General features: G+C 47.9%; 1 protein-coding gene across 1 annotated transcript; it reads left to right on the top strand.

Annotated features, from left to right (window-relative positions):
• The first annotated feature begins 2690 nt into the window (after positions 1–2690).
• On the top strand, positions 2691–24707 carry LOC146207402 (uncharacterized). The gene is made up of 2 exons (XM_084587104.1): positions 2691–3547; positions 23356–24707. The coding sequence occupies exons 1-2, from the start codon at positions 2739–2741 to the stop codon at positions 23663–23665; spliced, it is 1119 nt and encodes a 372-aa protein (XP_084443230.1). The 5' UTR covers positions 2691–2738; the 3' UTR covers positions 23666–24707.

Genomic DNA, 24707 nt, shown 5'->3' on the forward strand with positions numbered 1-24707 from the left:
GTGCCTATACTTAATGTACGTGTGCTTTGGATAGGACGACGACTGTTAAGTATTTGCTCCCTAGCACAAGATGATTGAACGCACCGAATTAGCGTTGTTACAAATACCCGGACGAAGAAAGCCGTTCATTACCCGCAATTACATTCCTGGACGAGAAGGAGGATGGTCAAGAAGAGGAAGTCCCTGAGGGGGAGGAGTGGACAGACGTGATCCGGGATGTGGTGTGGGTCACGTTGTATTCAGCATGTGTGACACTATAACATGATGCGTAGAGCCACCAGCAAATGTTTACGAAATGTAGCTGTGCCCACAAAATGATTCGCCTGAAATGACTGCTTGTATGGTGGGTGGAATGTATGCGCTCGATCAGACGGTATATCAATACCAATCGAGTGGGCAGCATTGTAGCGCTAGAATATTTTCCTTCCAGAAAACACGCACTCCACACACTTTTGTTACGAACAGTACTGCTCGCAGTGCGCCAAGGTTACTTGGCACAATTTGCGATATTTTTTTTTTCTTGCGTTCCTTTATTCTTTAAAGCCTGTCGTGATGACGTTGCATGCAGATGTCTACATCGGTGGTCCGCAGTACTTCGGATGCGCAAAAATATTTTTAAAATGAGGCGTTCATTCTGCGACCTTCCCCATTTAGTAAGATGCCATAGGGCACTAGCGGCCAAAACGTCAGGCAGTTTATCTAATCAGCTTCAGTTCAACTGTTTTATCCTTGCCATTGAAATGTATGCGTTATTTTATGATGCACTGCTTTACGCAAGCGCACACAAACGCTTCACTGTATAGTTCGACGTCCCCGTAACCATTAGTATATCCATAGCGCACTTCTTCCAGAGAAAAGAAAAAGAAATCTGTCGAAAAATGTTGTATAACAACGCGTTCTTGATAAGCATGTGCTAGAACAAACACTGCAAATTACACACTTTAATGAATACTTCGAGATTTTTAAGTCGGCATTTCTTTTACGTTGCGTGCCTGTACACCCAAGATTGAAGTGTCGAATAATATCCACGCGCACTGAGCTGATTGCAGAACGTAATAACGCTGATGCACAAGCTATAATGCCCACACACTGCTGCGCAAGAAACTAGAAGTATCAGAATCAGTGCACAATCAAGTGAGGCTGGCCTTGGCGCAACCGCGTCTCTGAGAATTCAAGCGTGCTGGAGAAATAACAAAAATAAACCAGTATTAAAAAGTGGCGAGCTACACGCAGGTGCAGTTATCTAAACGTTCGCCTTGTCCGGCCGCACGACACAATCCGTTACGCGAAACGTCGAGAACTCAGACGATGTAAACGGGTGCATACATGCTCAGGCTGGCAGTGGGTGAGTGCAATCAATCACTCCAATTAGAGCAGCCGGATCAGGAAAGAGCGCTGCGTGCCGCAAAAGGTATCGCCCACAGCCAGCCGACCGGCTCTCGCCAAAAGCGGATCCCGAATCTCTTTGGTGCGCGCATGGGCGCGGCGATGCCCGAATGAGCGAGCGCGCAAAAACGATACGCAACACGGCGATCGAGCGACAATAATAAGATACCAGAAAAGAAGGCATACACACACGCAAAGGCGCCCGTGGTGGCCGTGAAGTAATCTCGGAAGGAAGCCCATTCCGTGTGAGATAATTGCCAGGACGCCGAGATAGCGGTCTAATAATGCGTCGCGAGCGCTGAGCGAACTCGCCTCCGAGATTGAACCTGTCGACGATCCATATACTCGTTGTTTTGTACAAGAAGCGAGATATACTCGCCTGATCCGCTGAACATAGGCCACCTGGTGGCGATGGTGGTAGAGGCAAAGGGGAAGGAGGCTGGGATACCCATGACAGCAGCGTTTAGCTGTTTGCCGCTGCCTAATGCGGACATGCACGTCGATGCGTGTGGCGTGGCCGGCGGCGCTCTCATGCTGTTGGCCAAGGTCGGATACGAATGCATGCCTTGCGGGACTATGCGCGTTACACACGCCCCGCCGACGGGAACTGTCACGCTTTCGGCACCTATTTGTATAACGGCGACGTAGCTATTTGCATTTTCATTCATTCAACTTCAGCTGTAGGCGGTCTGCCTCTGCTGCCTCTGCGCCTATATTAGACATAAGGCCAGCGGTGTTATAGATATATAAGTATACACTCTAGGTGATTCGGCAGGTCAGTATCCATGCTGCTTGATTGCTTTACTGTGAATGACTACTATTACTATTTTGACTTGTTGGATATGCCGGATGTTTTGCGAGGATCCGATTCTGGCCGAGTAGAGCATGCAGAAAAACGCATCGCGTTTCGAACTTTGGCACCTCTGATGATGACTGTCGGCTCACTGTTACATGGGATATTACATATTACATTCCTATTTACAAATTCTCACATGTAATCATTATGACTCATTGAAACGTGCCGCCCAAGCGGTATCGGTGCGTTATATTGCTTGGAAATCAAAATCATCACGTAACGAAAAACATTCAGAGAACTCCGCTGTTCATTGATATACATATCTCTCCACTCTGGCTTGCACTGTTACGTTTTTGGGCATAAACAGCTTACTGACCTTACTTCTGCTTCGTTCTCTCCTATATTCCTCATTCCCTTTCTTTATAAAAATATTCTCCCCCCATAAAAAAAGTTTTTTTTTTTTTTTCCATCTCATGCAGCTCACGACCGCTGCCTGCCGACTCCGCCGCTGACCCCCGAATCGCATCTGTGCGGCGGCGTCTCCGGACTCCCTGCCATGCCTCCGTGCAGCTCCACCTCGCTGTGCCTGAGCCCCGGCTCAGCCAAGGCTTACTGCGTGACGCCACCGTCTCCACCCCACCACCAGCTCGGCAGCCAGCCCATGTCTCCCGTGGTCGTGCCCGTGCCGCTGCTACCAGTGGCGAACCCGGCCGCCTTCTCCGCCTTCGTTCACCACCACCCAGCGTTCGCGCCTTCGCTCTCGACGCAGTCGCTTCCAGTGGCCTGTATGACCGCCGCTACTGCTCCCAGCTCCGGCTCGAGCCAGCGCATCGTCCCCAGAGTCCCCGATGTCGCGCCTGCAGCTCCGGCAAGACCCCGGAAGAAGTTCGACTTCAGCAGGCTCGCGGAGTCCGCGACCGCCCCTGACGAAGAGACGGCTAACCACATAGAAGACGAGCCTGCAATTCCATCAGCAAGCTCCCTGCCGTATAGGTCATTCGTGCTAGAACAGATGTATCGTCATCATCACCAACAGCAACAGTTGTCCTCTGGCCGAATTGGTGGCAGCCTTCAGAGGCTCGAAAAACGGTTCTCTGCGGTGTCCTCCTCCCAACCTGCCAGTGCTGCGGTGCCCACATCGCCGTCCTCAGCGCTGATGGCCAGCGCGGCAGCGGGGCTCAGGCCTGCCAGGTACAGGGCACCTTCGCGACCCAAGAAAGAGTTCATCTGCAGATTCTGCCAGCGCCGCTTTACCAAGTCGTACAACCTGCTCATCCACGAGCGGACGCACACCGATGAGCGGCCCTACACGTGCGACATTTGCCACAAGGCATTCCGCCGACAGGACCACCTCAGAGATCACAGGTCAGTCAGTCTCCACTCTCCACGCCATTTATTTCTATACGCTTACTTGCATGATGCTAGTTAAAGGCATGCGATACTGGGAAGTGCATTGTGATGTGAAAAAAAAAAAAAAGAAGAAGAAGAAGAAGCAGAAAAGATTCGAACATAGACTGCATCGTGGTATACCTGTGCAAAGTGGCTGGTAAAGTTGGCACGTTATCCAATTTTCATTCTGAACATTGTCATGACTCATTTGTCTAATTTTTCATTGCTATGAAAATTCATCCACTGGACTTTTCAGCGCTAGCATTTCGTTTCGCCCACGATTCTTTCTTGCCGAAGCCCGTTCCGGCAACTCGCGTGAAAACTTTTGCGAGGCTCTCTCACGTTATTTACGTACTTTCACACGAGCTCGCCCGCTTCGGGGAGGTCTCAAAAAAAAAAAAAAAAAAAAAAAAAAAAAAAAAAAAAAAAAAAAAAAAAAGAAAGGAGGCAAAGGTCGATGACAGTCAGGACAGATCGTCTAACTTGACATGCCCGCCGGGACGAAAGGTCAGAGTTCTCTACAGGCGGGAAGCAACGGCATGCTTTTACGGGGAAGATAGGCGCCCTGCGGCACCACTTCAAACGGCGCTGCCGACTTCCCTTCTCTTATTGTGTAGAGAAGAGAAACACTTTTCTTCCAATTTGCGCACCCTTCCGTCTCGATTTCGAAGAAAGCCTCCGCGCTGACGAAAGGGTTGAGGCGTCGCGGCGCGGTCAACAAAGGCGCCTCCGTTTCTGTATGCGGCCGCCAGGCAAACGCGACAGTTAGAGAGAGAGAAAAAAAAAAAAAAAAAAAGAAACGGAAGGGGAGAGAAAGCAAGCGGAACAGGACACTGTAGATAGAAGCTAGAATACGATGGTAAGAAAAAGAAACGGGTATGGGGGGAGGGTCGTCTCGTCATAGGTCGGCGCACTCACTCATGAGTGCACTCATATCGCCTCACTCGCACTCACACTCACGCCGTGAGTGTGAGTGTGAGTGAGTGGACACGTATGAGAGCGGTCGTGAGTGTGAGTGGGAGTGAGTGGTCATGAATGGCAGCTGCCATGAGTGTAAGTGCGAGTGAGTGGCCGCGAATGGGAGCGGCCATGAGTGTGAGTGCGAGTGAGTGGCCACAAATTGAAGCGGCGATGAGTGCGAGTGGGAGTGAGGGGATGTGGGCGGTAGTGGACGTGAGTGTGAGTGCGAGTGAGTGGCCACAAATTGGAGCGGCGGTGAGTGTGAATGGGAATGAGTGGATGTGGGCGGTAGCGGACGTGAGTGCGAGTGCGAGTGAGTGGTTGCGAGTGGGAGTGGACGTGAGTGTAAGTGAGTGGATGCAAACGGGAGTGCACGTGAGTTTGAGTGGAAGTGAGTGCGAGTGAGTGGTTGTGAGCGAGAGTGGACGTGAGTGCTAGTGAGTGGTTGTGAGCGAGAGTAGGTGTGAGTGTGAGTGGACATCATTGGATAAGTGTCAGAATAGAAATAGCACAAGAAACGTTATGCAATATCAATATAATCTGGTCGGAATGCTTCTCTTCCCAGACATCCAGGTACAGAAAATCATCAACCCGAATTCCTTTATTTTTCCTCAGCAGGAAATAATTTCCTTTCAGGCATTTTTAGGGCATTCAGGCATTTTTATCAAATTACCACGCAGATAGTAAATTCTCAGCACTGCACAGCCACAAGGATCAGCAAATTTTTATTACCGAACAGCCAAACTGATCGTGATGAAAGGAAAGCCTCAGCCCATTAACCAACAGTTCATTGAGAAAACTTGTCTTTGTCAACCCAAGTACGTCCACCATTAGCTGATGCTATGTGCGCTCCTCACTTCAGGAGCAGGGGCCAGCGTTAAAATGGAGAACACTTAGACTTGAAAGAAATATCCGAATGCACAGGCTGTGACTGCTGATCCAGAAAGCAGGGTTACTGGCCGTGATAACCTGAAAAGAGTATTTTAGAAACAATACAAGCAAAGCAATCACGAAGGTGAAAAGTAAATGGCAGCAAGAAAAGCAAAAAAAAAAAAAAAAGAAAAGCACAGAAAATATGAAAAGTAAGACAAATCCATTTGCGCTAGCACTGCCGACATTACAGACGTGGTCAGGGAATACGTAATAGTTTTAATGGGTAGTGTGCTCTGCGTTTCAAGCATGCGTCTGCTGAGGATGAATTGTAGCCATTTAGAGAAGATAGATATTTTCGAAGTGCAGCGACAGCGCGCGCTATGAAGAGCTAGCCAGTGCGCAGTCAAATTAGCATTCTTTTTACTGCAAAAGTTTTCATCAAAAAAGAGCATGTTCAGAAATCCACATTTCGGCTGTTTTCTTCAAACTGGATGAGTTTCGTCTTTTGGGGCGTAAAATAAATACCACAATGTACAAAAAATGCAAATGTGACTATGTTCTCGTGCCATGTTTTGACCTTCAAACTCCCCGTAACTTTAAGGAGGTCGTTAACGAAACCAAACAAAGCAGGCCACCGGTCATATTGATGGCCTGACCGTTTTGTTAGGATCAAGATAGGGCAAAAGCTTGCAACCACACCACCGCCCCTTCGCGCTACAGAATATATTACTGCTGTCCAAATTGCGCGTATGTTGTACAGTCATGATTCTATAGCAAAATTAGATGCCTGCGCTGATATCCGAACCAATAGTGTGACCTCTTTATTCGCTGTGCAACTTTATGCCACTGAACGCTTTCTAGGTTAAGTTAACGCTGCAACTCAGGAGCGCTCAGTCACAATTGCAAATTTTAAATTTTGCAGGCCGGCTTAATCGTTAAGAGGGAACACGCGAATGTTACTAAAGAGTATTATTATCGCTAAGTAGTCAGTGAAATGGCCCCAAAAATAAAACCGACTTCCTGGCTTGGTCAAGGCGACTGCTTACAACCCTGCATTTGTTAACGCATTGTCAACCATGTATCACAGAGCCATAGAGGTCAGCCTAAATTAAATATGTAACTTTGTACCTACAAAATCAAACAAAATGTGATGAACCTGTTTACCTAAAGGTGGCATCAAATAAGTCCGCTTGAATTCTTGCATATCACTTGTCTCATCAATGCCGGCATCCGAAGAATTTGCTTCTGATGTGTCGTGCTGCCGACGAAGTCGTAATCAATTTTCAGGTCAGCCGTCAGCAGGACTTCGATGTCGCGGGCTTGAAATGGCCTTGCCAACTAGACTGTGTACGCCTGTAGCAGGATCTTCCGTGAATATGGCCGAGTTGAGTTTCCCCTTCATGTGGCGATGTGAGGAACACTTGATGATGAAATCGGGGTTTCTTGATGGATTGGTGGTTCGGACTCGCAAACATTCACATCACTCGGCGGCATAAAAAAAAGGTTAACTATTCATTCACACATAAATAAAACAAGCAGAAACAAGCAAGGAGAAAACTATTTACATGACTGACTGGTTGATGAGACAAAATCAGCCCTGACTTCAACCAGAGCGCTTACTTTTAAGCCCTCTGTATCCGCCCTTGGTGGGGACGGCTTCAAAAAGGCAACACTTCTCACCAATCATCGACGATTAGGGAAAGGAAGATAAAGTTTCCGTCAGCTAATCAGAGACTGGGGAAAGGATGTTAATCAAAAACTTGGGAAAGGAGAGGTCCCAAGCAAACTTACAAACAGCATTGACGTCACTGCATTCCGAACCTCTGCTTTCCCCTACGTTTTCTTTTCCACACACGTGCATAGACCAACGTATGCAGCAGGAGCAATCGCTGAAGGCTCTTAGTAAAAAAAAAAAAAAAAAAAAGAAGAAAGTTGTCTCTGAGGGTGCTCGCACCTGCAGCCCAAACGACCATTGGCGCCTCATCGCACAGTGGTCAGCCACTGTACAGGTACCTGCTTGCGCACAATAGCCCTAAAAAAAAAAGTGCACTGGCCACAGAAATGACATTTAACCCTGTGAACACTGCCTGAAGTTGGGCGCTGGAAAGGCGTCTCTGGTAGGAATGCAAGACGAGGGGGGAACGAGCGCTCTGCAGCACAACCGAGCCTCCGTCGTGCGTCCGCGGTCCCACCAATTTGGTAATCCCCGTGACAGGTGCACCTGATTGCTACCTCGCGCCAACCACGGGAGGCCAAATACCGCATCCGAAAGTTCAGCGAACTTCACAGCTATAATAAAAAAATTCACCACGCAGTTATGTGCGGAAGAGGGAACCCAACTTAGAGGGCAGAAAGGCATAATGCCTCTCTGTTAACTTGCCGTTTTCTGTTTCCAGCCGCTTAAATTTGTCGAACAGAATATATATTTTTTGGTTATACTGACATTCACACAACCGAAAAAGACGCAATTATCAGAGTGAAAATATGTCAAAAAACAGAACATTGTTTCTCCCAACATTAGATTATAATACCTGACGGAAAAACTAATGGGTTCTATGATCACCGGTTGTAAGGTAGTCCGTTGCCGGTTGCCTCGCTATAATTCCTCACGCCTTGATATTATTGAAATTACCATGTGTCTGGTGCATATGTTGCTGGACCAGATTGTATTTCCCATTCATTAAGAAGCCAAGAAATTGTTAAATGAAATCGAACTTCACCGAATGCAAGAGGTCAAGCAAAAAACTAGCCTTTAGTTCTGACGTTCATCACGTTCCACATTCTGATAAGGACTGCACAGAGATCGAGAGTTATAATATTTTGTGCTTGTCACCGTCTATTTAGATTTTATCGACGCATGAACAAACCAGCCTAACGAATGCATGAATGTACAGTAAGGTGTATCGATCACCCGTTGTTTCATATGCGCCATTGGAAGTCCTATATTTTAAATCTTTTTATTTGCCGCAAAGAATACGTTGGGGAGACAGGCCACTTGTGTCAGCAAAAGACTGCAGAAGCATATTCACAACGAGAGAAAAAATATTAGGTGACTTGACCATTCACTGTCCTTAAAGTATACGCTGCAGCTGCCGCCCTCCAAACTTTATAAACACAACTATAACGGCAAATAGAAAACCAGCTTATTCGCGAAATACTTGATGCAGCCATAACTTGTAATCAATAAACAAACTGAATTGTAGCACGCGATCGTATCCCTTTGGAAAGAAGAAATTTCGTCAATCTCTGGATCAATATATATTCCACCTGACTTAAGCCCAATGCTGTACATGCCATCATCAACGATCATTTTGAAATTTTCAATTTCATTTTTTTCCTCAGCCTATCAGCGTTGTGCCTTGTCAATTATTGCCTTAGATATATATGACTCCTTTTTAATTTTACGTTTAGTGCACCTAGCCACTTTGGTTGCTGACATTTGTTTGCTCGGCGTTGGCAGAGTTTTCTGATTAAGTTGGTGTGTTGTTGTCTTTTCTCTTTTGTTTGTTTTCTTGAGGATTTAGCCTTCGCGACAAGCCATTTCATGAGTGACTGTTATGGAAATTTTCTACTGGTACCTTCGACCGTAGGTCACAGAAATGTGCGTGTGCGCGTCACTTCCTTTTGTAACAATGTAAAGTATGCATTGAATGCTTCACAAATAAAATGAATAGTTCGGATACCATAGTGAATAGATTTGCTCAGTTCAGAAATCATTCGTCTCTGAGCGCAGCATGCTTTGTTCAAAAGAGTTAAACCAACTCATGTTCTTTCAGGAGCCTAGACTTCCTAGGGGTCTGTTTTGGCCTCGGTATTTGTTTTTTTTTAATCTATAATAAATAATGTGATTTAGGTTATATTGCACGACTCTGTCATTTATCATGCTGTGCAAAATGATCACTATACATGTTAACAGTGTACTCAGCAGCCTATGTTTCGTTAAGTGGGGCATGCCGATGAATGGTAAATGTCAACATGTGCTAATCACCCGTGCACGTCTGCCGACATCTTGGAAGGGTTTAGCATCATACATATCTTGGGGTCGAGTTTTCAGTAAACATGACAAGGAGTAGATATATTCAACATCTTATGCGTATCCTCAAATTCTTAGCCTCATTCGACGTCACTTGCATAAAGTCACCCCCCCCCCCCCCCAAAAAAAAAAAAAAAAAAGAAGAAAAAGAACAGCTTTTCATTACAAATCTGAACGGCATGCGCTATTCGCTTGTATCCCAGAGAAAAACTTGAACACATCCAAACTCGTGCTCCCAGGTTTATTTCTGATCATTATACTCCCGCAGCAATGTTTCAATGATTAAAGGAAACCTTGGCTGGAAAGAGCCAGCTACGCCGCCAACTAGCCGCGAAATTAGGGAAATTTCCAAATTTATTCTGCGTTTTGTGAAAAACAAAAACAAAACAAGAATTCGCACATTTTACCATCATACTTAATTTATAAGCGATATGCGATCACGGGTTGAAAGTTCTCGGAAAGGGCTGCCGAGTCGGCAGCACGTGGTTGATATGATCGCATTCTGCTTGTGAATACAGCCGATGGTATACCGATATATCTGGTAAATATTTTGCCTTCCCTGTAATAGTAATATAGCAGTAGTAAGTGGTTTTATTCACATAAACAAAAAGGGAAGCAAAAAGATGTTCATCAGCACCGATATCTGCTATCTAATCTCCAGAAGCACCTGTACTGAAGCGGCGGAAATAAAGGGACAGTAAAAAAGACGGATAAGAAAAGAGTTGAGTGACAGGAAGAAAGGACAAGGACTTTTGCCATTCCTCCCTTACAAAATCTCCATTTTGGTCTGATTATGGTATGGTATATATAACTTTAATAAAATGCCGGCAAACGACAGTTCTATCTTTGTTAATTAACACATCAATAAAAGCCAACGTCAGTCTATGTCCCTTAAAAGCAGGGCGTTATAAACGCAGAAGACAACAATTAGGCATGGCGAGAATTAAAAAAAAAAAAAAACTGACAACATCCGACTAATGCACTGCAACGACCGGGGCACATCGGAAAGCCTGAGCTCGGCCTGTTTCACATCTGTTGAGACCTATCGGACATTGGGCGTGAGCCGAGATCGACATCCATTTTTATAGGACCTTTCAAGCAGTTGTACTACGTTAATCCGTGGTCTGTGCTGTACTGGTTGCAAGAATGATGCATTACTTGTATACTTTGTCCCTATCATGCTATACAATTCGATTTATTGCTGCTCTAGACTGCTATCCATAGTGTTTACTTTAACTAGCAAAATAAATGGTCTCTTCTACGAGAAGTAAAAAGGCTCCAGGCCAAATATCAGGGAATTTATTACGATGTTGCAGTGCTTGAAAGGCGAACTGGAAATATGCTTTCCCGCCGGTCACAGCTCGCTTGCTCCAGATTTTAGGCAGGAGTTGCCGCGGCTAGCAGCACTCTTTTCCTTCCTTTCGTTTGATTATTCCATAAATAACCACTACCACCGCCAGTCGTCAAATCCAAAGACTTGCGACTGTTAGTGAAAGCCGCGTTCAAAGTAACCGCTGTTAGGGGCGCCTTTATATAATACACCCAAAGGAAATAATAATGCAAAGAAAGGCCAACTTTGAAAGATAAGAGAACTTTATATGAGGGACATGACTGAGAATTCCAGCTCTGGCTTTCTCAAATAAAATGTCTGAATGAAACCCTAATTTTCAGCACTAGCAGTTTTATAATTACGATTATTGTATGTCCTTTTAACTTTTTTCTGCATTGTTTTATGTGTTCCTTCTCGCTCGTATAAAAAGGAGGCAATCTTCAGTACATAATTTTCTTTTTATTTCAGTTTAGAATATCGCATACCTTTTTTGATTGGCGCTTTGCAGTGCCCTCACGGCGAATGCTCAGTTCAAAAGGAATGCACAGCAACACGAGCGATCTACGAAGCCTTAAATGAAGGCGTCAGGCATATGAAGTAGTTTTTTGAACGGCATTTCTTTCTTTGCGCCGGGTGCAGCTCGGGTGCTTAAGATGTACCAATGGACATTTTTCAAGTAGCACTACTGCGCATGTGCGACGCCTCCTCGGCCGCCACTTTCGCCTGGATTTGAACGAGAACATCTTCGACGGAAATCCGCCTGGTTGGGTTCTTGAAACAAGTTTCGGGAACACTATCTCCAACCAAAAATATTTATTAGAACCCGACTTTTCAGGACCAACTCGGTCCCTTCCTCCGGGGCGACTGGTTGGTTGGTTGGGGGCTTTGGGTTATTCTTGGGGGGGGATACCGGACACGGGTTATGCCGGCCTTAATTCGCGGCGGCACTCTTGGTGTCCGGGGGAAGGGGAGATGGGATGTTGGGAGGGGGAGGGGCGACTGAAATGCAAGGCCCGTAGTAGCAAGCAGGGACCTTTGCTTTCCCTCTACCAACCCTTCGCGGAGTCCAGTTGTGTACGTGGAGGGTAGCGTCCCCGAATTCCTATTTACTGCTGCTGCTGTCAGTCGGATGAACCAAGACTTGACGTGTCGTCTTTTGAAAAGATTGGTTTCCACGGCAAGGACGCTCACCTCCTCAAAGACGATTTTGTGGTCGGCGCGTTCGCAGTGCTCGGCGAGGAGGTTGCTTTCATGCCACGGAAAACGACGTCCCTCGTTTCATCGACGCAACAAACTGTTGCACAATAATTGTGCACAGTGCTAGCAACTTCCAGGCCTTCGGAATGTAAGCATTGCATTGTACCTGGCTCCCCTAGCTCGCCTCAAGCGAAGAGACATGGCTAGGTTCGTCACCGTCCTGTTGTCAAGAGTTAAAAGTGTAGAGCGGAAGAAGGATCGGAGGGGGGAGTGAATCACGGTGGGTCCACAGATGCCTCGCATCTCTGCCTAGGTTAGGCGAAACAGCCCTGCACACAACTACTGCTTGGAAAATAAGCCCACCCCACCATTGTGAAATAATTTCTGCACAATAGACGAGTTGCAAAACCTACAAGTCAGCTTCCCTGTGAGGCAGAAATTCATGCACAATGGCGGCAGAACCTGACTCCGCGGCAATAGTTAGGTCCAGTGCATGCATCTACTACAGTCCACGCAGCTTCGGATGCAGTCCCCGTCGCACAGGCCATTGTGCGAGAACAGGTTTTTTGGGACATTCTTGACGCGGGCATAAAGGAAGGGAGAGCACTGCCACACTGGGTGAGGAAAGGAGTTTTAGAATTGGCGACCCAAGTGCGGAATGCTGTGACGAATGGGCAAGGGGTGCGGGAGTTACTCTGCCGCCAGTCGCTGTGCCAGCGCTGCTCCCAACTATTATTCCAAAGTAAGTCTGTGCCGCCATTGTGCAGGAATTCTTGCTTCACAGGGAAGCTAACTTGTAGGTTTTGCAACTCGCAACAGCAAGGCAGGAAAATTAGCTTTTGTCCCCGTGCAGTGTGTGTGTGTGTGTAAGGGGAAGGGGGGGGGCGGGGGGGGGGACAAACGATCACTAAAAGGATGAATAAGCCCGAAGCTAATGTTAACAATATGATCAGTGAGCAGCAGTAGGGCCGCTTCCTTCGCTTTTCAGCTGGCGTGCGGAAGGGAGCAGCGTTCCCAGTAACCTGAGTCGCCTTTGTGAGCTGGGTGTGATACAACTTGAGGGCTGTATGTTTCACAGCTCACTTCCTCGAAGGTGATCTTATGGCCAGGGCGCTCGCCGTGCTCGGCGACGGGTCGCGTTCAGTGTTATTTGACCGTTATTTATGTGTTGCCGAGTTATCAGATATAGGACTTTAATGCGATACATATGAGAAGTGTTGTGGCGAAAAACGAGCAAGTTGGATGGAGGAATGGGCAAGAACGAAAGAAGCCAGGACGAGAAGTATAGATATGGAGGGAAAAAAAGAAGTACATGAAGCAACGAGAGCGCGCGTCCGAAAAGTTGAGCGAGGTGAAATATACGAGTCGATCCGACCCGGCAATCTTCACCTTTCATCCGCTCCAGGAGTGTGGTATTGTCAACAAATGTTCATTAACTGAAAAAAAAAAGGGCTATACTATGCAGAGCTCTAGAACCCAATCTTCTAGAGAACCAGAGCTATACTCGATCTCTGTACTTCTTGGCAGCGCTACCAAAGCTGCGATGAATATGTTCAAACGCTGCCGCATAAAATCGCCATGCGGAAAACTGAGATACCGTACTTTAAATTTAGTGCGCTTGCGCCAAACGAAAATATTGATGTTGATGTTGCAGTGTGATTTTTGATCAGTGCTTTCGCATGTGACGCTTATGAAGTGAGTACGATTCGACCGACACGCAAGAACAGCATGCTTGATGTTTGCATAGGGAATCCAGGATTTCTCGCGATAATGTTAATACGGAATGCGTTGATATTACAATTTCAGATTCAGTGAAAGATTCAATTTAACTAGAACAAATAGAAAAGAAAATAGTTTGACCTCTGCCGCGGCAACTCCTCTCACGTGACCGCACATCAGAGGACGCCCCGGTGTTCGTCAGTGTTCGGACGCAGAGCGAGCACAGTGACGCTGCTCGAACAGTTTGAGGCTAGACATACACTGTTCTGTCGCAGGCTGATGATGATCGCAATGTCAGCGGGTGAAACAGCTCTACATAAAACGGGCGTTTAGCATGCGCGATTCTTGTTCGTGTTTATCGTTTCCAAAATCACGGCTCACTTTGACGCCGGACCCATCGCTTAGAAAAGATCTCGTAGCTCTAATTTTAGTTTATTTGTTATACGGAGTGATGATTTTGCCGCAGAAATGGGACCTAACAAGTGTTATTTTTTTATAAAAACTACTACTGTTCTAGCAACAAGATGACGCCAGTAGACTGAATTAACGGCAGAGCCAAAAGAGCTGACGTAACAAATTGCGTAATGTCCTGCTTAATGCTTTTTTAGCGTGCGTAAAGCTATGTGCTCTATTCTAATACTTTCTTGCATCGGTCGGCGCACTCCCTCATGAGTGCGCTCATATCGCCTCACTCAGACTCACGTGGCTGGGAATGGGAGCGGTCATGAGTGTGAGTGAGTGGCCGGGAATGAGAGCGGTCATGAGTGTGAGTGGCCATGAATGGGAGTGGCCATGAGTGTGAGTGAGTGGCCGTGAACAGGACCGGGCATGAGTGCGAGTGAGTGAGTGGCCGTGAATAGGACCGGGCATGAGTGTGAGTGGGAGTGAGTGACCGCGAATGGGAGCAGCCATGAGTGTGAGTGTGAGTGAGTGGCCGTGAATGGGATCCGGGATGAGTGTGAGTGTGAGTGAGTGGACGTGTATGAGTGTCGCCGTGAGTGCGAGTGTGAGTGAGTGGCCATGAATGAGAAATGGCATGAGTGTGAGCGTGAGTGAGTGGATGGGTACCAGAGTGACCGTGAGTGTGAGCGTGAGTGAGTGGCCGCGAACAGGAGTGGCCATGAGTGTGAGTGTGAGTGAGTGGCGGTGAATGGCAGCGGGCATGAGTGTGAGTGCGAGTGAGTGGGTTGAGAGTCACTGGTCGTGAGTGTGAGTGTGAGTGAGCCCCTCCTCATGGTGCCGACCTATGCGTCTCGTTAAGGAGTCGTGGAAGTCGCGGTATCTTTGCTGCGTCGCGCCGTCACTCCTTCCGTAATTGCTAAAAAAACGGCATGCTTGGCGTAAAAGGAGACAAGCTGGGCACAAGCTGCCGCTGTCGCCGCCACCACGGGCTCCCCTTGTCTTTTTTTTTTCCCGTTTACTGGTGACCCTTGTAGCCTTGTGGGGACGACGTTGGCGCTTATGGAAACAGACGGCGTGACCAGACTCTGTAACCCCGCGGGAGGGGGCACAAAGAAAAAAAAGAAAAAAACGAACCCAGGACATCGTGTTTTTCTATGTGCCCTCCGGCGTCAACGTTTTGTTCTTCCTTTGAGCAGCCGCGTTTCTCTAAGCGTGGGAACGGGAAACACCATGTTTGGTCTTTCAGCTGCATTTTTTTTAACCATCTCTCACCAACCCTTTACTTCAGCCGGGAAAAGTGCGAGTTGTAAGAGAAAGTTGTGTTTTTTTTCCCGCTCTCTCTTTCATTCTTTATGCTTTTCTCCCCCCTGCGAGTTTTTTACAATCAGTTCCGAAATGGATGACAACAGGTTTCTTGATATCCTTGGCACTTTTCTGCACCCTGCATGGACGTCCGTTATTAGTTGTTTTTTTCCTGACCCTGGTGTCAACCTTTTAGCGGCAAAGTTGTAGAGCGGAGACTTTTCTTGAGGAGCTCAGACGCCGACAAGCACTCGTCTTCTCTAAAGCCGCCTTTAAGAGCTATATACCTTTGCTTTCGGCCCATTAGCCGACAAGATAAGAAGCCGAACTTGAGCTACAAGAGAGACACCCATCGGCCGTGAACAGTCCGACCATAGGTTGCTGTTTATTCGTTTCCAGAAGTTCAATCTGCTGACTATATTTATAATGCTGCCACGTGAGTTTTGTCTACCTATACTTTAACTGCATTCCACTGTGTTTAATTGCTGCACTTTATAAGTAAAACCGACGGCGCAATTCATTTATATGCCTGAAAATTCGATCAATAGGAGCTCCCCTTTCAATGCGTCCATTCTTCTATAGTAAACAAACGATAATTCAGCGTTTTTTAATATGTGACGATAGGACTTTGCAAGTAATCGCTTGAATATTCGATGTACCGAGCGTATGCATGCAAGTTATTTAGCTTTATTGGTTTTAGAGGAACACCGAATGCTTTGTGGAGCGCGATCATGCAATCAGCATCAACGTGAGCTGCAATAGAACGATTTGTCTCATTTTTGTAGCTGTGTAGCTACACAGATGTACACGCTATAGTCTAATTATTCCCATGAGTGAAAGTGAGTTTTTTACTCGTTAACCTCCCTGCCTTTCCTCCTCCTCCTCCTCCTTCTTTTTTTCTGTGTACGTCGTCATGTTTCGTTTTCTTGTGACTACTGCATGATTACAGCGAGTACGTATACCTACTGAGAAATTGTCGCAAGCGAACGTGCTAGTCGGTCAGAAGGTTAAATAAAATATTCATGTAAACAGCTCTGTGGAAAAATGTGTAAGAGGAAAGAAACCAAAGAGACATTCCGAAGCAGTGCGGTTCCTATCCGAAAACTAAAAAAAAAAGAACAGTATGCCCGAGCCCTGAGAGCATCCCCACATTCATCCAGCCTTTCTGACCGTGGAGGTAGCGCAGTACTCGCGCGTGGGATCTTTACGACAGCCATTAGCGTTAAGGCCACTGTGGCACACGCACATAAGAAGATAGAGAGAGAGAAAGAAAAAAAAAGAATGTGGTCGCGCATGTCAGCACAGCTGGTACAGCCTTCCTTTTAAGTGCCTTAGGCGCAGCGGAAGCGATTAGGCTAATTGCTGACTCCGGTTGTGCGCGCCTTGCTAACAACACCGATGGCCACCCTGTCGCCAGAGCCTGGTTTTCCGTGAGATAGGCGGGATAATGCCAAGAGCGAGATCAGTCTGGTTGAGGCCCTGAGAGAAACAGCAGCAAAGAAGGAGCGTAAGAAAGTGAAAAGAAAAATCCGAACCCCTATACAGCCCTAGACTGGGTTATTGGCATAGAAGCAGAGCCCATGTTCATTTGTTTTCCCTGTCTTCTCCACAGCTGACAGCTGTTGGTGGTGTATATATAGGGGCTTTGCATGGGATCCCTGCCGGGGGCACACAAAACTTTGGTGATGTTGTGGTTAAAGCCTCGACATTTCGTTGTTGGTGCTTAGTGTTTAACGTGTCGATTCGTGTACGGTAGGGAAATAAATGCGGTATATTTGAGCACTGATATATTTATAGCATCGCAAAAACAACGTAGACAAAACATTCTTGCCGTTCCTGTAAGCACCTGTCCTGTCTCCAAAGAAGTAGATCTTCTATTTCCGAGGAAGCTCCAGACGTCCTCTCCGCGTCAGGTTGCGAGACCTCCGGCGCATGCTACTCATGCATGATTGCAGCTCAGGTCGGCACGGAGGCTAGGCCTAGTGCTGCCGCTGCCACGCTGGCAGAGGCAGCTTCGCCGGAGTTGCTCGCTGCAACTCCTGCCCTGCCGTCGACACCTCAACCTGACCATCGGCCTCAGGTCCAGCTTGGTGCTCCCGGTTCTTCAGCACCAGCGCCCATTCAGCCTTCCCAAAATGGACAACAGCCCGTAAGTGAACTGTTCTCTGGGCGGAGCACGGCTATGGCCACTCAGCTAACACGACGAGATGCACATCCAACAGTGCGTCCTGAGGAGACAAGCTCTTCAATGGACCTATCGGCTCCACCATCCGTATCAACGAGCACCCGTGCGCCTCACAAGCGTCCTTCGGAAGATAATCAACCGAATTCGTCCTCGGCAAGTGGTGGCTATCAAGGAAAGCGCTCCTGTTTAACTATCGAAAACCAGGTTGCACCTACACCGGGATCGTCATCTTATAAAGTGGCGATTAAATCTCTTGCCAACAAAAGCCTCACCGATATACCAAACAGGATCATCCAGGCCAACTTGGACGCGTGTCTCGGAACCAGAGGTTTTCGGGGCTTCACGGCAAGGAAGAAGTCAAACACTATAGCTGTGTGGCTCCCGACACTTACTGCGGTGGAACGTGTCCAAACGCTTAGTTACATTTCAGTCACAAGTGAGATCTCAGTGCCTGTGCAAGTGTATCTAGTTGAAGGCTCCGACTTGCAGCGTTGCGTTGTTTACAACGTCGACATAAACGAAGATCAAACCACCCTTCAACGTGAGCTGTACTGCCCAACGCACCGAGTCATACAGGCCCGACACATAGGAAAGGGGCGTTCCTGCATGATCACCTTGCAAGGCCCTCCGACACTCCCAGCTTGTCTGTACTACTACGGCTGCATATTAAGGCCACGGCCGTATAAACCGAGTGTGGTTTACTGTTATAACTGTTTTCGGGCAGGGCACATGCGCAAATCTTGCCCCTTTGCTACTGCCGATGAAGGTGCGTCTGAAGGAAAAGTTACGTACCGATGCGGCCTCTGCAAATCGGACGACCACGAGATAACATCTCCAAGTTGTCCGACAAAGCAAAAGGCAACGCAGAAGGCTCGTCTTCGGAACACTAAGCGTTGGCCAATAGAGGACATGACGCCGGTGCAGACATCCAATCGCTTTGCAGCTCTTCAGTGGAATGATGACGAGTGGCCAGAGCTTCCTGAGCCCGCTTCGAATGCACCTCCAGCTAAGACAAAGTCTAATGATACGGTGCTCAAGAAACGCCGTCGACAACAGCCAATACAGCAGTGTACTGATCTACCAGACGACGATATGGCTGTAGTGGATGAGCAAATCAATCGTCTCTTAGCAGAGGTCTCTAAGCTCCGACAACACCGCGAAATGCTTGCTCGACGTCGGCGAGTTGCAGAAGTAACCGCCAAATCTAGTAATTGCCCAACACAACCGCCTTCATTCCGCGCAACAGGGCCATTTGCTGCCTCTTCCCAGTGTAGCACAACGCCCAATGATAACTCTGCAACATCGCTGCTCCGCTATATGGTCAACCAGTTATCCAACCTGACATCTGTGATACTACAGCGCTTGGACTAGCACACAAAAATGGCGAAATCCGGTCGTCCTGGTGTACTACAGTGGAACTGTAGAGGCATTTCCACGAAGGTTGCCGAGCTCAGGACCCGACTGCGATTTAACAAGCTTCGGGTGTGGGCTATGTTACTTCAGGAAACGAACGCCTTGCCATCTATTCCTGGCTTCAGCGGCTACGTGTCCCCTTCAATGACCGACCGTCGCGTGCAGACTGCTTCTCCCCCGGGAAAGGCGGCGATATATGTCGAAACGAGTATTCCTCATGTACGCCTTTCTCTCGAAAACTGGTGCACATCATACCAAGAGGTAGTAGCAGTTGCTGCGAAATTTCTGAAAGGAACAGTTGTTCTTGTTTCTTACTACGTTCGACCAGCTGGAGGCGCCTCTTCCCGTATTAATCTTGGCTGGTTATTAAGTGTTCGTCAGCAATACCCCGGGTGTCCAATTTTAGTCGGAGGCGACTTTAACGCCCCTCACCCAGATTGGGGGTATCCGACTGCAAGCCCTCGTGGTAGGCGTGTGCGGGACGCCTTCACTGATGCCCTGTTTGTTCTGCTTAATCACCCTGGGACAGCAACACGGCCTGTGCGTCACATACATAGTGCTGCTTATGCTCCAGACTTGACGTGGTGGTTGGGCGCAGGAACTCCCTCATGGCACATGGAGCCGGACTGCTGGGGAAGTGATCACCACCCTATCCTCATCGGTCTCCATCCCTCCCGCCTCCGCCCTTTACGCCGCAAATGTTCTGTGATAAACTGGGACAGCTTTCGCTCATGTCTCGACAGTATGTCTTCAGATTCGCCGTCACTCCTTGTTGACCGTATACAAAGAGCACTAAACAGCGCTACGACTACTACCTGGATTGATGTAGGTCGACCGGCACCAGATCTCGGCCTGCTTAACCTGTGGGCAGCCCGCCGTCAAGCTGAGCTGGCTGCTACACGAGACCCTACTTCGGGGCAGGCACGTACACGACTGAATTATCTCACCGCGAAGGCTCGGAGATATGAACGCGATCTATCGCGACGCCAGTGGCATGCATGGTGTGAACAATTTTCTGATAAATCATCGAATGCCTCACTATGGCGAACGTTTCGTGCAATGGAACATGGTCGTCGTTCTACTGACGCAGCAGCAACAGCATGCTTTGCGGCTAATCTTTCGCCGGGTGATTTCGCCAAAGAAGCTGCTCGAAAATTTTTCCCAAAATACGATATACTGCCTCCTTCAGCTGTAAACCTTAATTTGGCAGGTATCCCTGCAGACGCATGGAAATTACCATCTGCTGCCGACGCAGATGGAATTGCGAGCCCCTTTTCGATGTGCGAGCTGCTGGCTGCAATTGACGATGCGAAACGGAAAACAGCGCCCGGCCTGGACAAAATTCCGTATGAGGTTTACAAGAACCTCAGTACTGCTGCACTTCCTCAACTACTAGACACCATAAACAAAGTGTGGCTTGATGGTGTCGTACCCGAGAGCTGGAAAACCGCTGTCGTGATCCCTATTCCCAAACCTGGGAAGCCTCCAACGGACCTCGCCAACTTGCGACCAATCTCCTTAACATCAACGCTTTGCAAGCTTGCAGAGAAAATGCTAGCCACACGACTTTCTTGGTGGCTTGAACAGCACGGTTTTTATCACCCTGCTCAAATTGGATTTCGTCCATACATAGGTACAGAGGACGGGTTGGCTGTCTTGGCCTCAGCAGTTCTGTCATCTACCCGCAGCCGCGATGTACGTACCATATTAGCAATGGATGTTGAAAAGGCATATGACAACATCAGTCATGCTGCAATCCTGAATGCCATTGACATGCTCCATCTCCCTCCGAGAGTACGCACTTTTGTCGCGTCATTTTTGGATGGACGAAAATTTGCAATACGTCTCAGCGGTGACACTGTTGGTTCATTCGTTTCACTACGTGGCGTGCCCCAGGGATCAGTATTGTCTCCGACGTTATTCAATATTACTTTCATCCCATTGGCGTGGCGCTTACATGATATCCCTGAAATCAAGTTTTTGCAGTACGCAGATGATATCACGGTATGGAGCACTCACCATGATCTTCTCACTCAAGAGGCCGCCCTTCAGTCAGCATTAGACGTAACCTCTGATTACGCCTCCTCCATTGGCCTTCAACTTTCTGTGTGTAAAACGTCATACACGTCAGTCGCCAACCGCTGGGGACGCCGTAAACTTGCCTCAAATCCAATTCGTCTCTCTCTATCAGGCACCCCAATACAAGAAAGTTCGAGCCTGAAAATTCTGGGCTTAACAATTCACCAATCAGGATCAGCGACTGCTTGGCTCTCTCAGGCAAAAAAGCAAGCACTTCAAACTATAAGTTTAATAAGAAGAATTGCACCTAAAACGGGTGGCGCTGGCTCGTCTGTTGCACGCCAGTTAGTGAGGGCGGTTCTGCAGCCCCGTATTGTTTATCAGGCCCAGTTCCAGCATCTTACAAGGGCACAATGGGATCGCCTTGAAGCCTTAAATCGAGAAGCTATGAGGACCATAACATGCCTTCCACGAATCACACCGGTCGTAGCGTTACAGGAGAATGCGCAGCTCAACACCATCGATGAATTGGTGCAGCAGCGCCGAGATGCTCGCAGACTCAAGGCCACTTTGTCACATTCCACGCAAGCACTGAGGGCGTATGCAACGTCACACATTATTCTTCAGCCACCTACGCCAGTTCTCCCTCCCTGGAAATTTATACAGTTAGGAGACAACAAGCCAACTGACATCCGCAGACCGACGTCTGCCAACTCTGCATCGTTGCTACGCCAGAGATTTGAAGAGCAAGATGCTAACCTGCCTCAGGATTCCGTAGTAGTGTACGTAGATGGAAGCCTGCAAGGCTGTGAAGCCAAAACGGCAATCCACTGTCCACGGAGGCCTAGCCTGAATCAGACAACTACGTTTCAGCTTTCGGAACCACTCACATCTTTCTGCGTTGAGCTTGTGGCAGTTCAAGAGGCACTCTGCTCCGTGACTTCTATAACCATGCTCCCTACAGCCCACATTGTAATCCGCACTGACGCACTTCAAGTAGTACGTCTGCTCCGACGTGTCAGCCGCTGCCCTAAAATTTGCCAGGACATCCACCAGCTTGCGGCGCGCATCCCACAGTCAATACGCATTGAGTGGGTCCCACGGGATCTGCTGCCTTCCCAAAGTCAAGCTGATTTTGCAACCCGCCTCGTGAACCAAGACGCATCAATCCCACAGCTTCTCGAAGTCGACGACGCTACCCTCCTTTTGTCAAGAAAGGAGCACCTCCGGCGCCGCACACGTGCACTTATCCCTCCGTGTGCGATATCCCTTCCCCGCGGTCTCACCCGTGCAGAGGAGGTTGCGCTTAGGAGGATCCGGGTCGGTGTTGCCCTTACACCAGCTGTAACTAGGACGTGGTCATACTTCCAACACTTATATCCTCGCCCAGGATGCCCGATCTGTAACAACGAAGATGTCGAGGCCGACATCCACCACTTGCTGTGGGACTGCCCAGCACTCAAGCCAACACGATTCCGGCACCTGAGAATAGCTGGCCTTTCAGCAACCAATCCTGCCTCATACGTCACTTGGACGCAGGGACCTCATCATCGCTCACTTCTGGACTTCATAAAATCAGCCAACCTTTTTCCATTCATTTAATCATTTATTCATCCTTCATCTCATAACCTACTGATGCCCTGAGGCAATAAATATCGACTTAAAAAAAAAAAAAAAAAAAAAAAAAAAACATGGCGTAATATGGTGACCATGCACCTCATTTACATTTGCCATGTACACTCGGTGTGGTTGGCTAACATGCATTATATTTAATTTTTCTTCACTTAGTTCTTTCTTATATGCAGCGTGCATGAGGCGACTCTGCGTCGCGTCGCAACGTTATTTAATTTATCATGACATTAATTACTCCTTGCACGCAGTGAGTTTGGAGCTATGACTTCACTACTTTAGTGAAGGGATCACTTTCATAACGATGGTTAAAATCATGCTTGTTGTGAACGGTATGCCAGACATGGTATTTTTATTATCTAATTTTGGTTATTTTCATCTCCTCTGTCGACTATAGATTTCATCATTCAAAGCTGCAAAATTGTACAAGCCGTGAGCACGTGAGAAAATCCAGCACAGAATGCTTGTCTTGCCCTTCCTGATATACAAAAATCTACCCGCAGTCCTTTTCTCTTCATTTTTTTCTCTCCGTCTCTTTTCTTGTGTTTCCTCTGGATATATACTACTCGACCTTAGGCTGCTTGTTTCCTTGGCTGTTTGCTCCGCTGAGTTGTGCATGTGTATAAAGGGCACGTGCGCACCAGCAATCCGTACGCATATATGCACAAGCTATCGAAGTTGAAAGCGAGCTTGGGCCTTCATTCTCCTTTTCCTCTGTGCAGGTACATCCACTCGAAGGAAAAGCCGTTCAAGTGCGGCGAGTGCGGGAAAGGCTTCTGCCAGTCGCGCACCCTGGCCGTGCACCGCATCCTGCACCTGGACGACTCGCCGCACAAGTGCCCCACGTGCGGGCGCAGCTTCAACCAGCGCTCAAACCTCAAGACGCACCTGCTCACGCACACCGACATCAAGCCGTACCACTGCCCCGCGTGCGGCAAGGTGTTCCGCCGGAACTGTGACCTGCGCCGACACGCGCTCACGCATGGCATCCGAACGCCTGACACCGACTCCGAGGACAACGACTCGCTGTGACTTGCCTGAGCCGTACTCTCTTGCCATTTTGAGGCTGTCGTTGCGCAAGACGCGACAAAAGAAGGAAGAATGTCGCGATTATTCGTCAGACTTGCGCGGCCCTTGCTGTACAGGATGTGAAGGGACTCTGTTTCACAGCATCAGTGTGTGATCAGCCGCTCAAAAAGGTGATCCCCATCCAGAGACAGGCCTGACACTATACGTGCACTGTGCCGTCGAAAGGTGTCCCTGGCAAGGAAGCTCAGCACCGACGCAATGTTCCTATCTCCTGATGGCGACGCTTCAAAGATAGCTTCCGTCACTCACCGATGAACTTTAACGTTTTTAGTGAACAATGAACAATGCACTAACGTTATGATTGGCTCGATGTGCCAAGCACAGCGGAGGCGGAGCTAAGTCGAGCCTTAAATGTGGTTCATGTTCCTTCGTAACGCTACTCAACGCTGGCTGCGGACGCCCCAGCCTTTGGACTAGTTTGGTCTGTGTATCTTCTCGACATCTTCGTTCGTAGTGTGAAGTCAGAGAATAATCGAACTACACTTGTTTCGGCAATTGCCCCCCACATAAAAGAGGCAACAAAGGACTTCACACAGCGTAAACACTTTCTAGACTGGAGTATTTCTATCCAACTGCCCTCTGTGCCTCAAGCAACGCATAATGAAAACTCCGTGATAACGGAAACCAGTGAGATGCCTCTATACAAGAACTTCAAAGCTAAACTCCGCGTATTTCTCACTGAAAGAAAAACGCGGCTGAATGGAACTTATCGCTGAGTTTTGTGCTGGAGTGATGGTTTTTTGTTGTTTTTTTTACACTCAGTGGACTGGCTCATCGCACAGCTGTTCGCCAAAGAGAAATGAGAACTGAAACGCCTGTTCCCAATGTTTAGTGCGCGTTAAGTTTCAGAAACTTGCTAATTGACTGTATAATCATCGTGTTGTGTAAATAGGCTTTTCGAAATGTGTGTTTCCATTGATCTCCTTGTAGAAAAACGTACATGTGTTCGTACGTTCTTCTCTCTTTTTTTATCCTTTGATGAGAA

This window comes from Amblyomma maculatum, chromosome 1 (assembly GCF_055883805.1).
Source record: "Amblyomma maculatum isolate TAMU_Amacu chromosome 1, ASM5588380v1, whole genome shotgun sequence".
In the NCBI taxonomy this organism is placed as follows: Eukaryota; Metazoa; Arthropoda; class Arachnida; order Ixodida; family Ixodidae; genus Amblyomma; species Amblyomma maculatum.

Excerpts from the sequence above, each read along its gene's own strand:
- LOC146207402 (XM_084587104.1), top strand. The coding sequence starts at position 2,739 with ATGCCTCCGTGCAGCTCCACCTCGCTGTGCCTGAGCCCCGGCTCAGCC. Across the intron at positions 3,548-23,355 it reads GACCACCTCAGAGATCACAG|GTACATCCACTCGAAGGAAA; the intron begins GTCAGTCAGTCT and ends TCCTCTGTGCAG.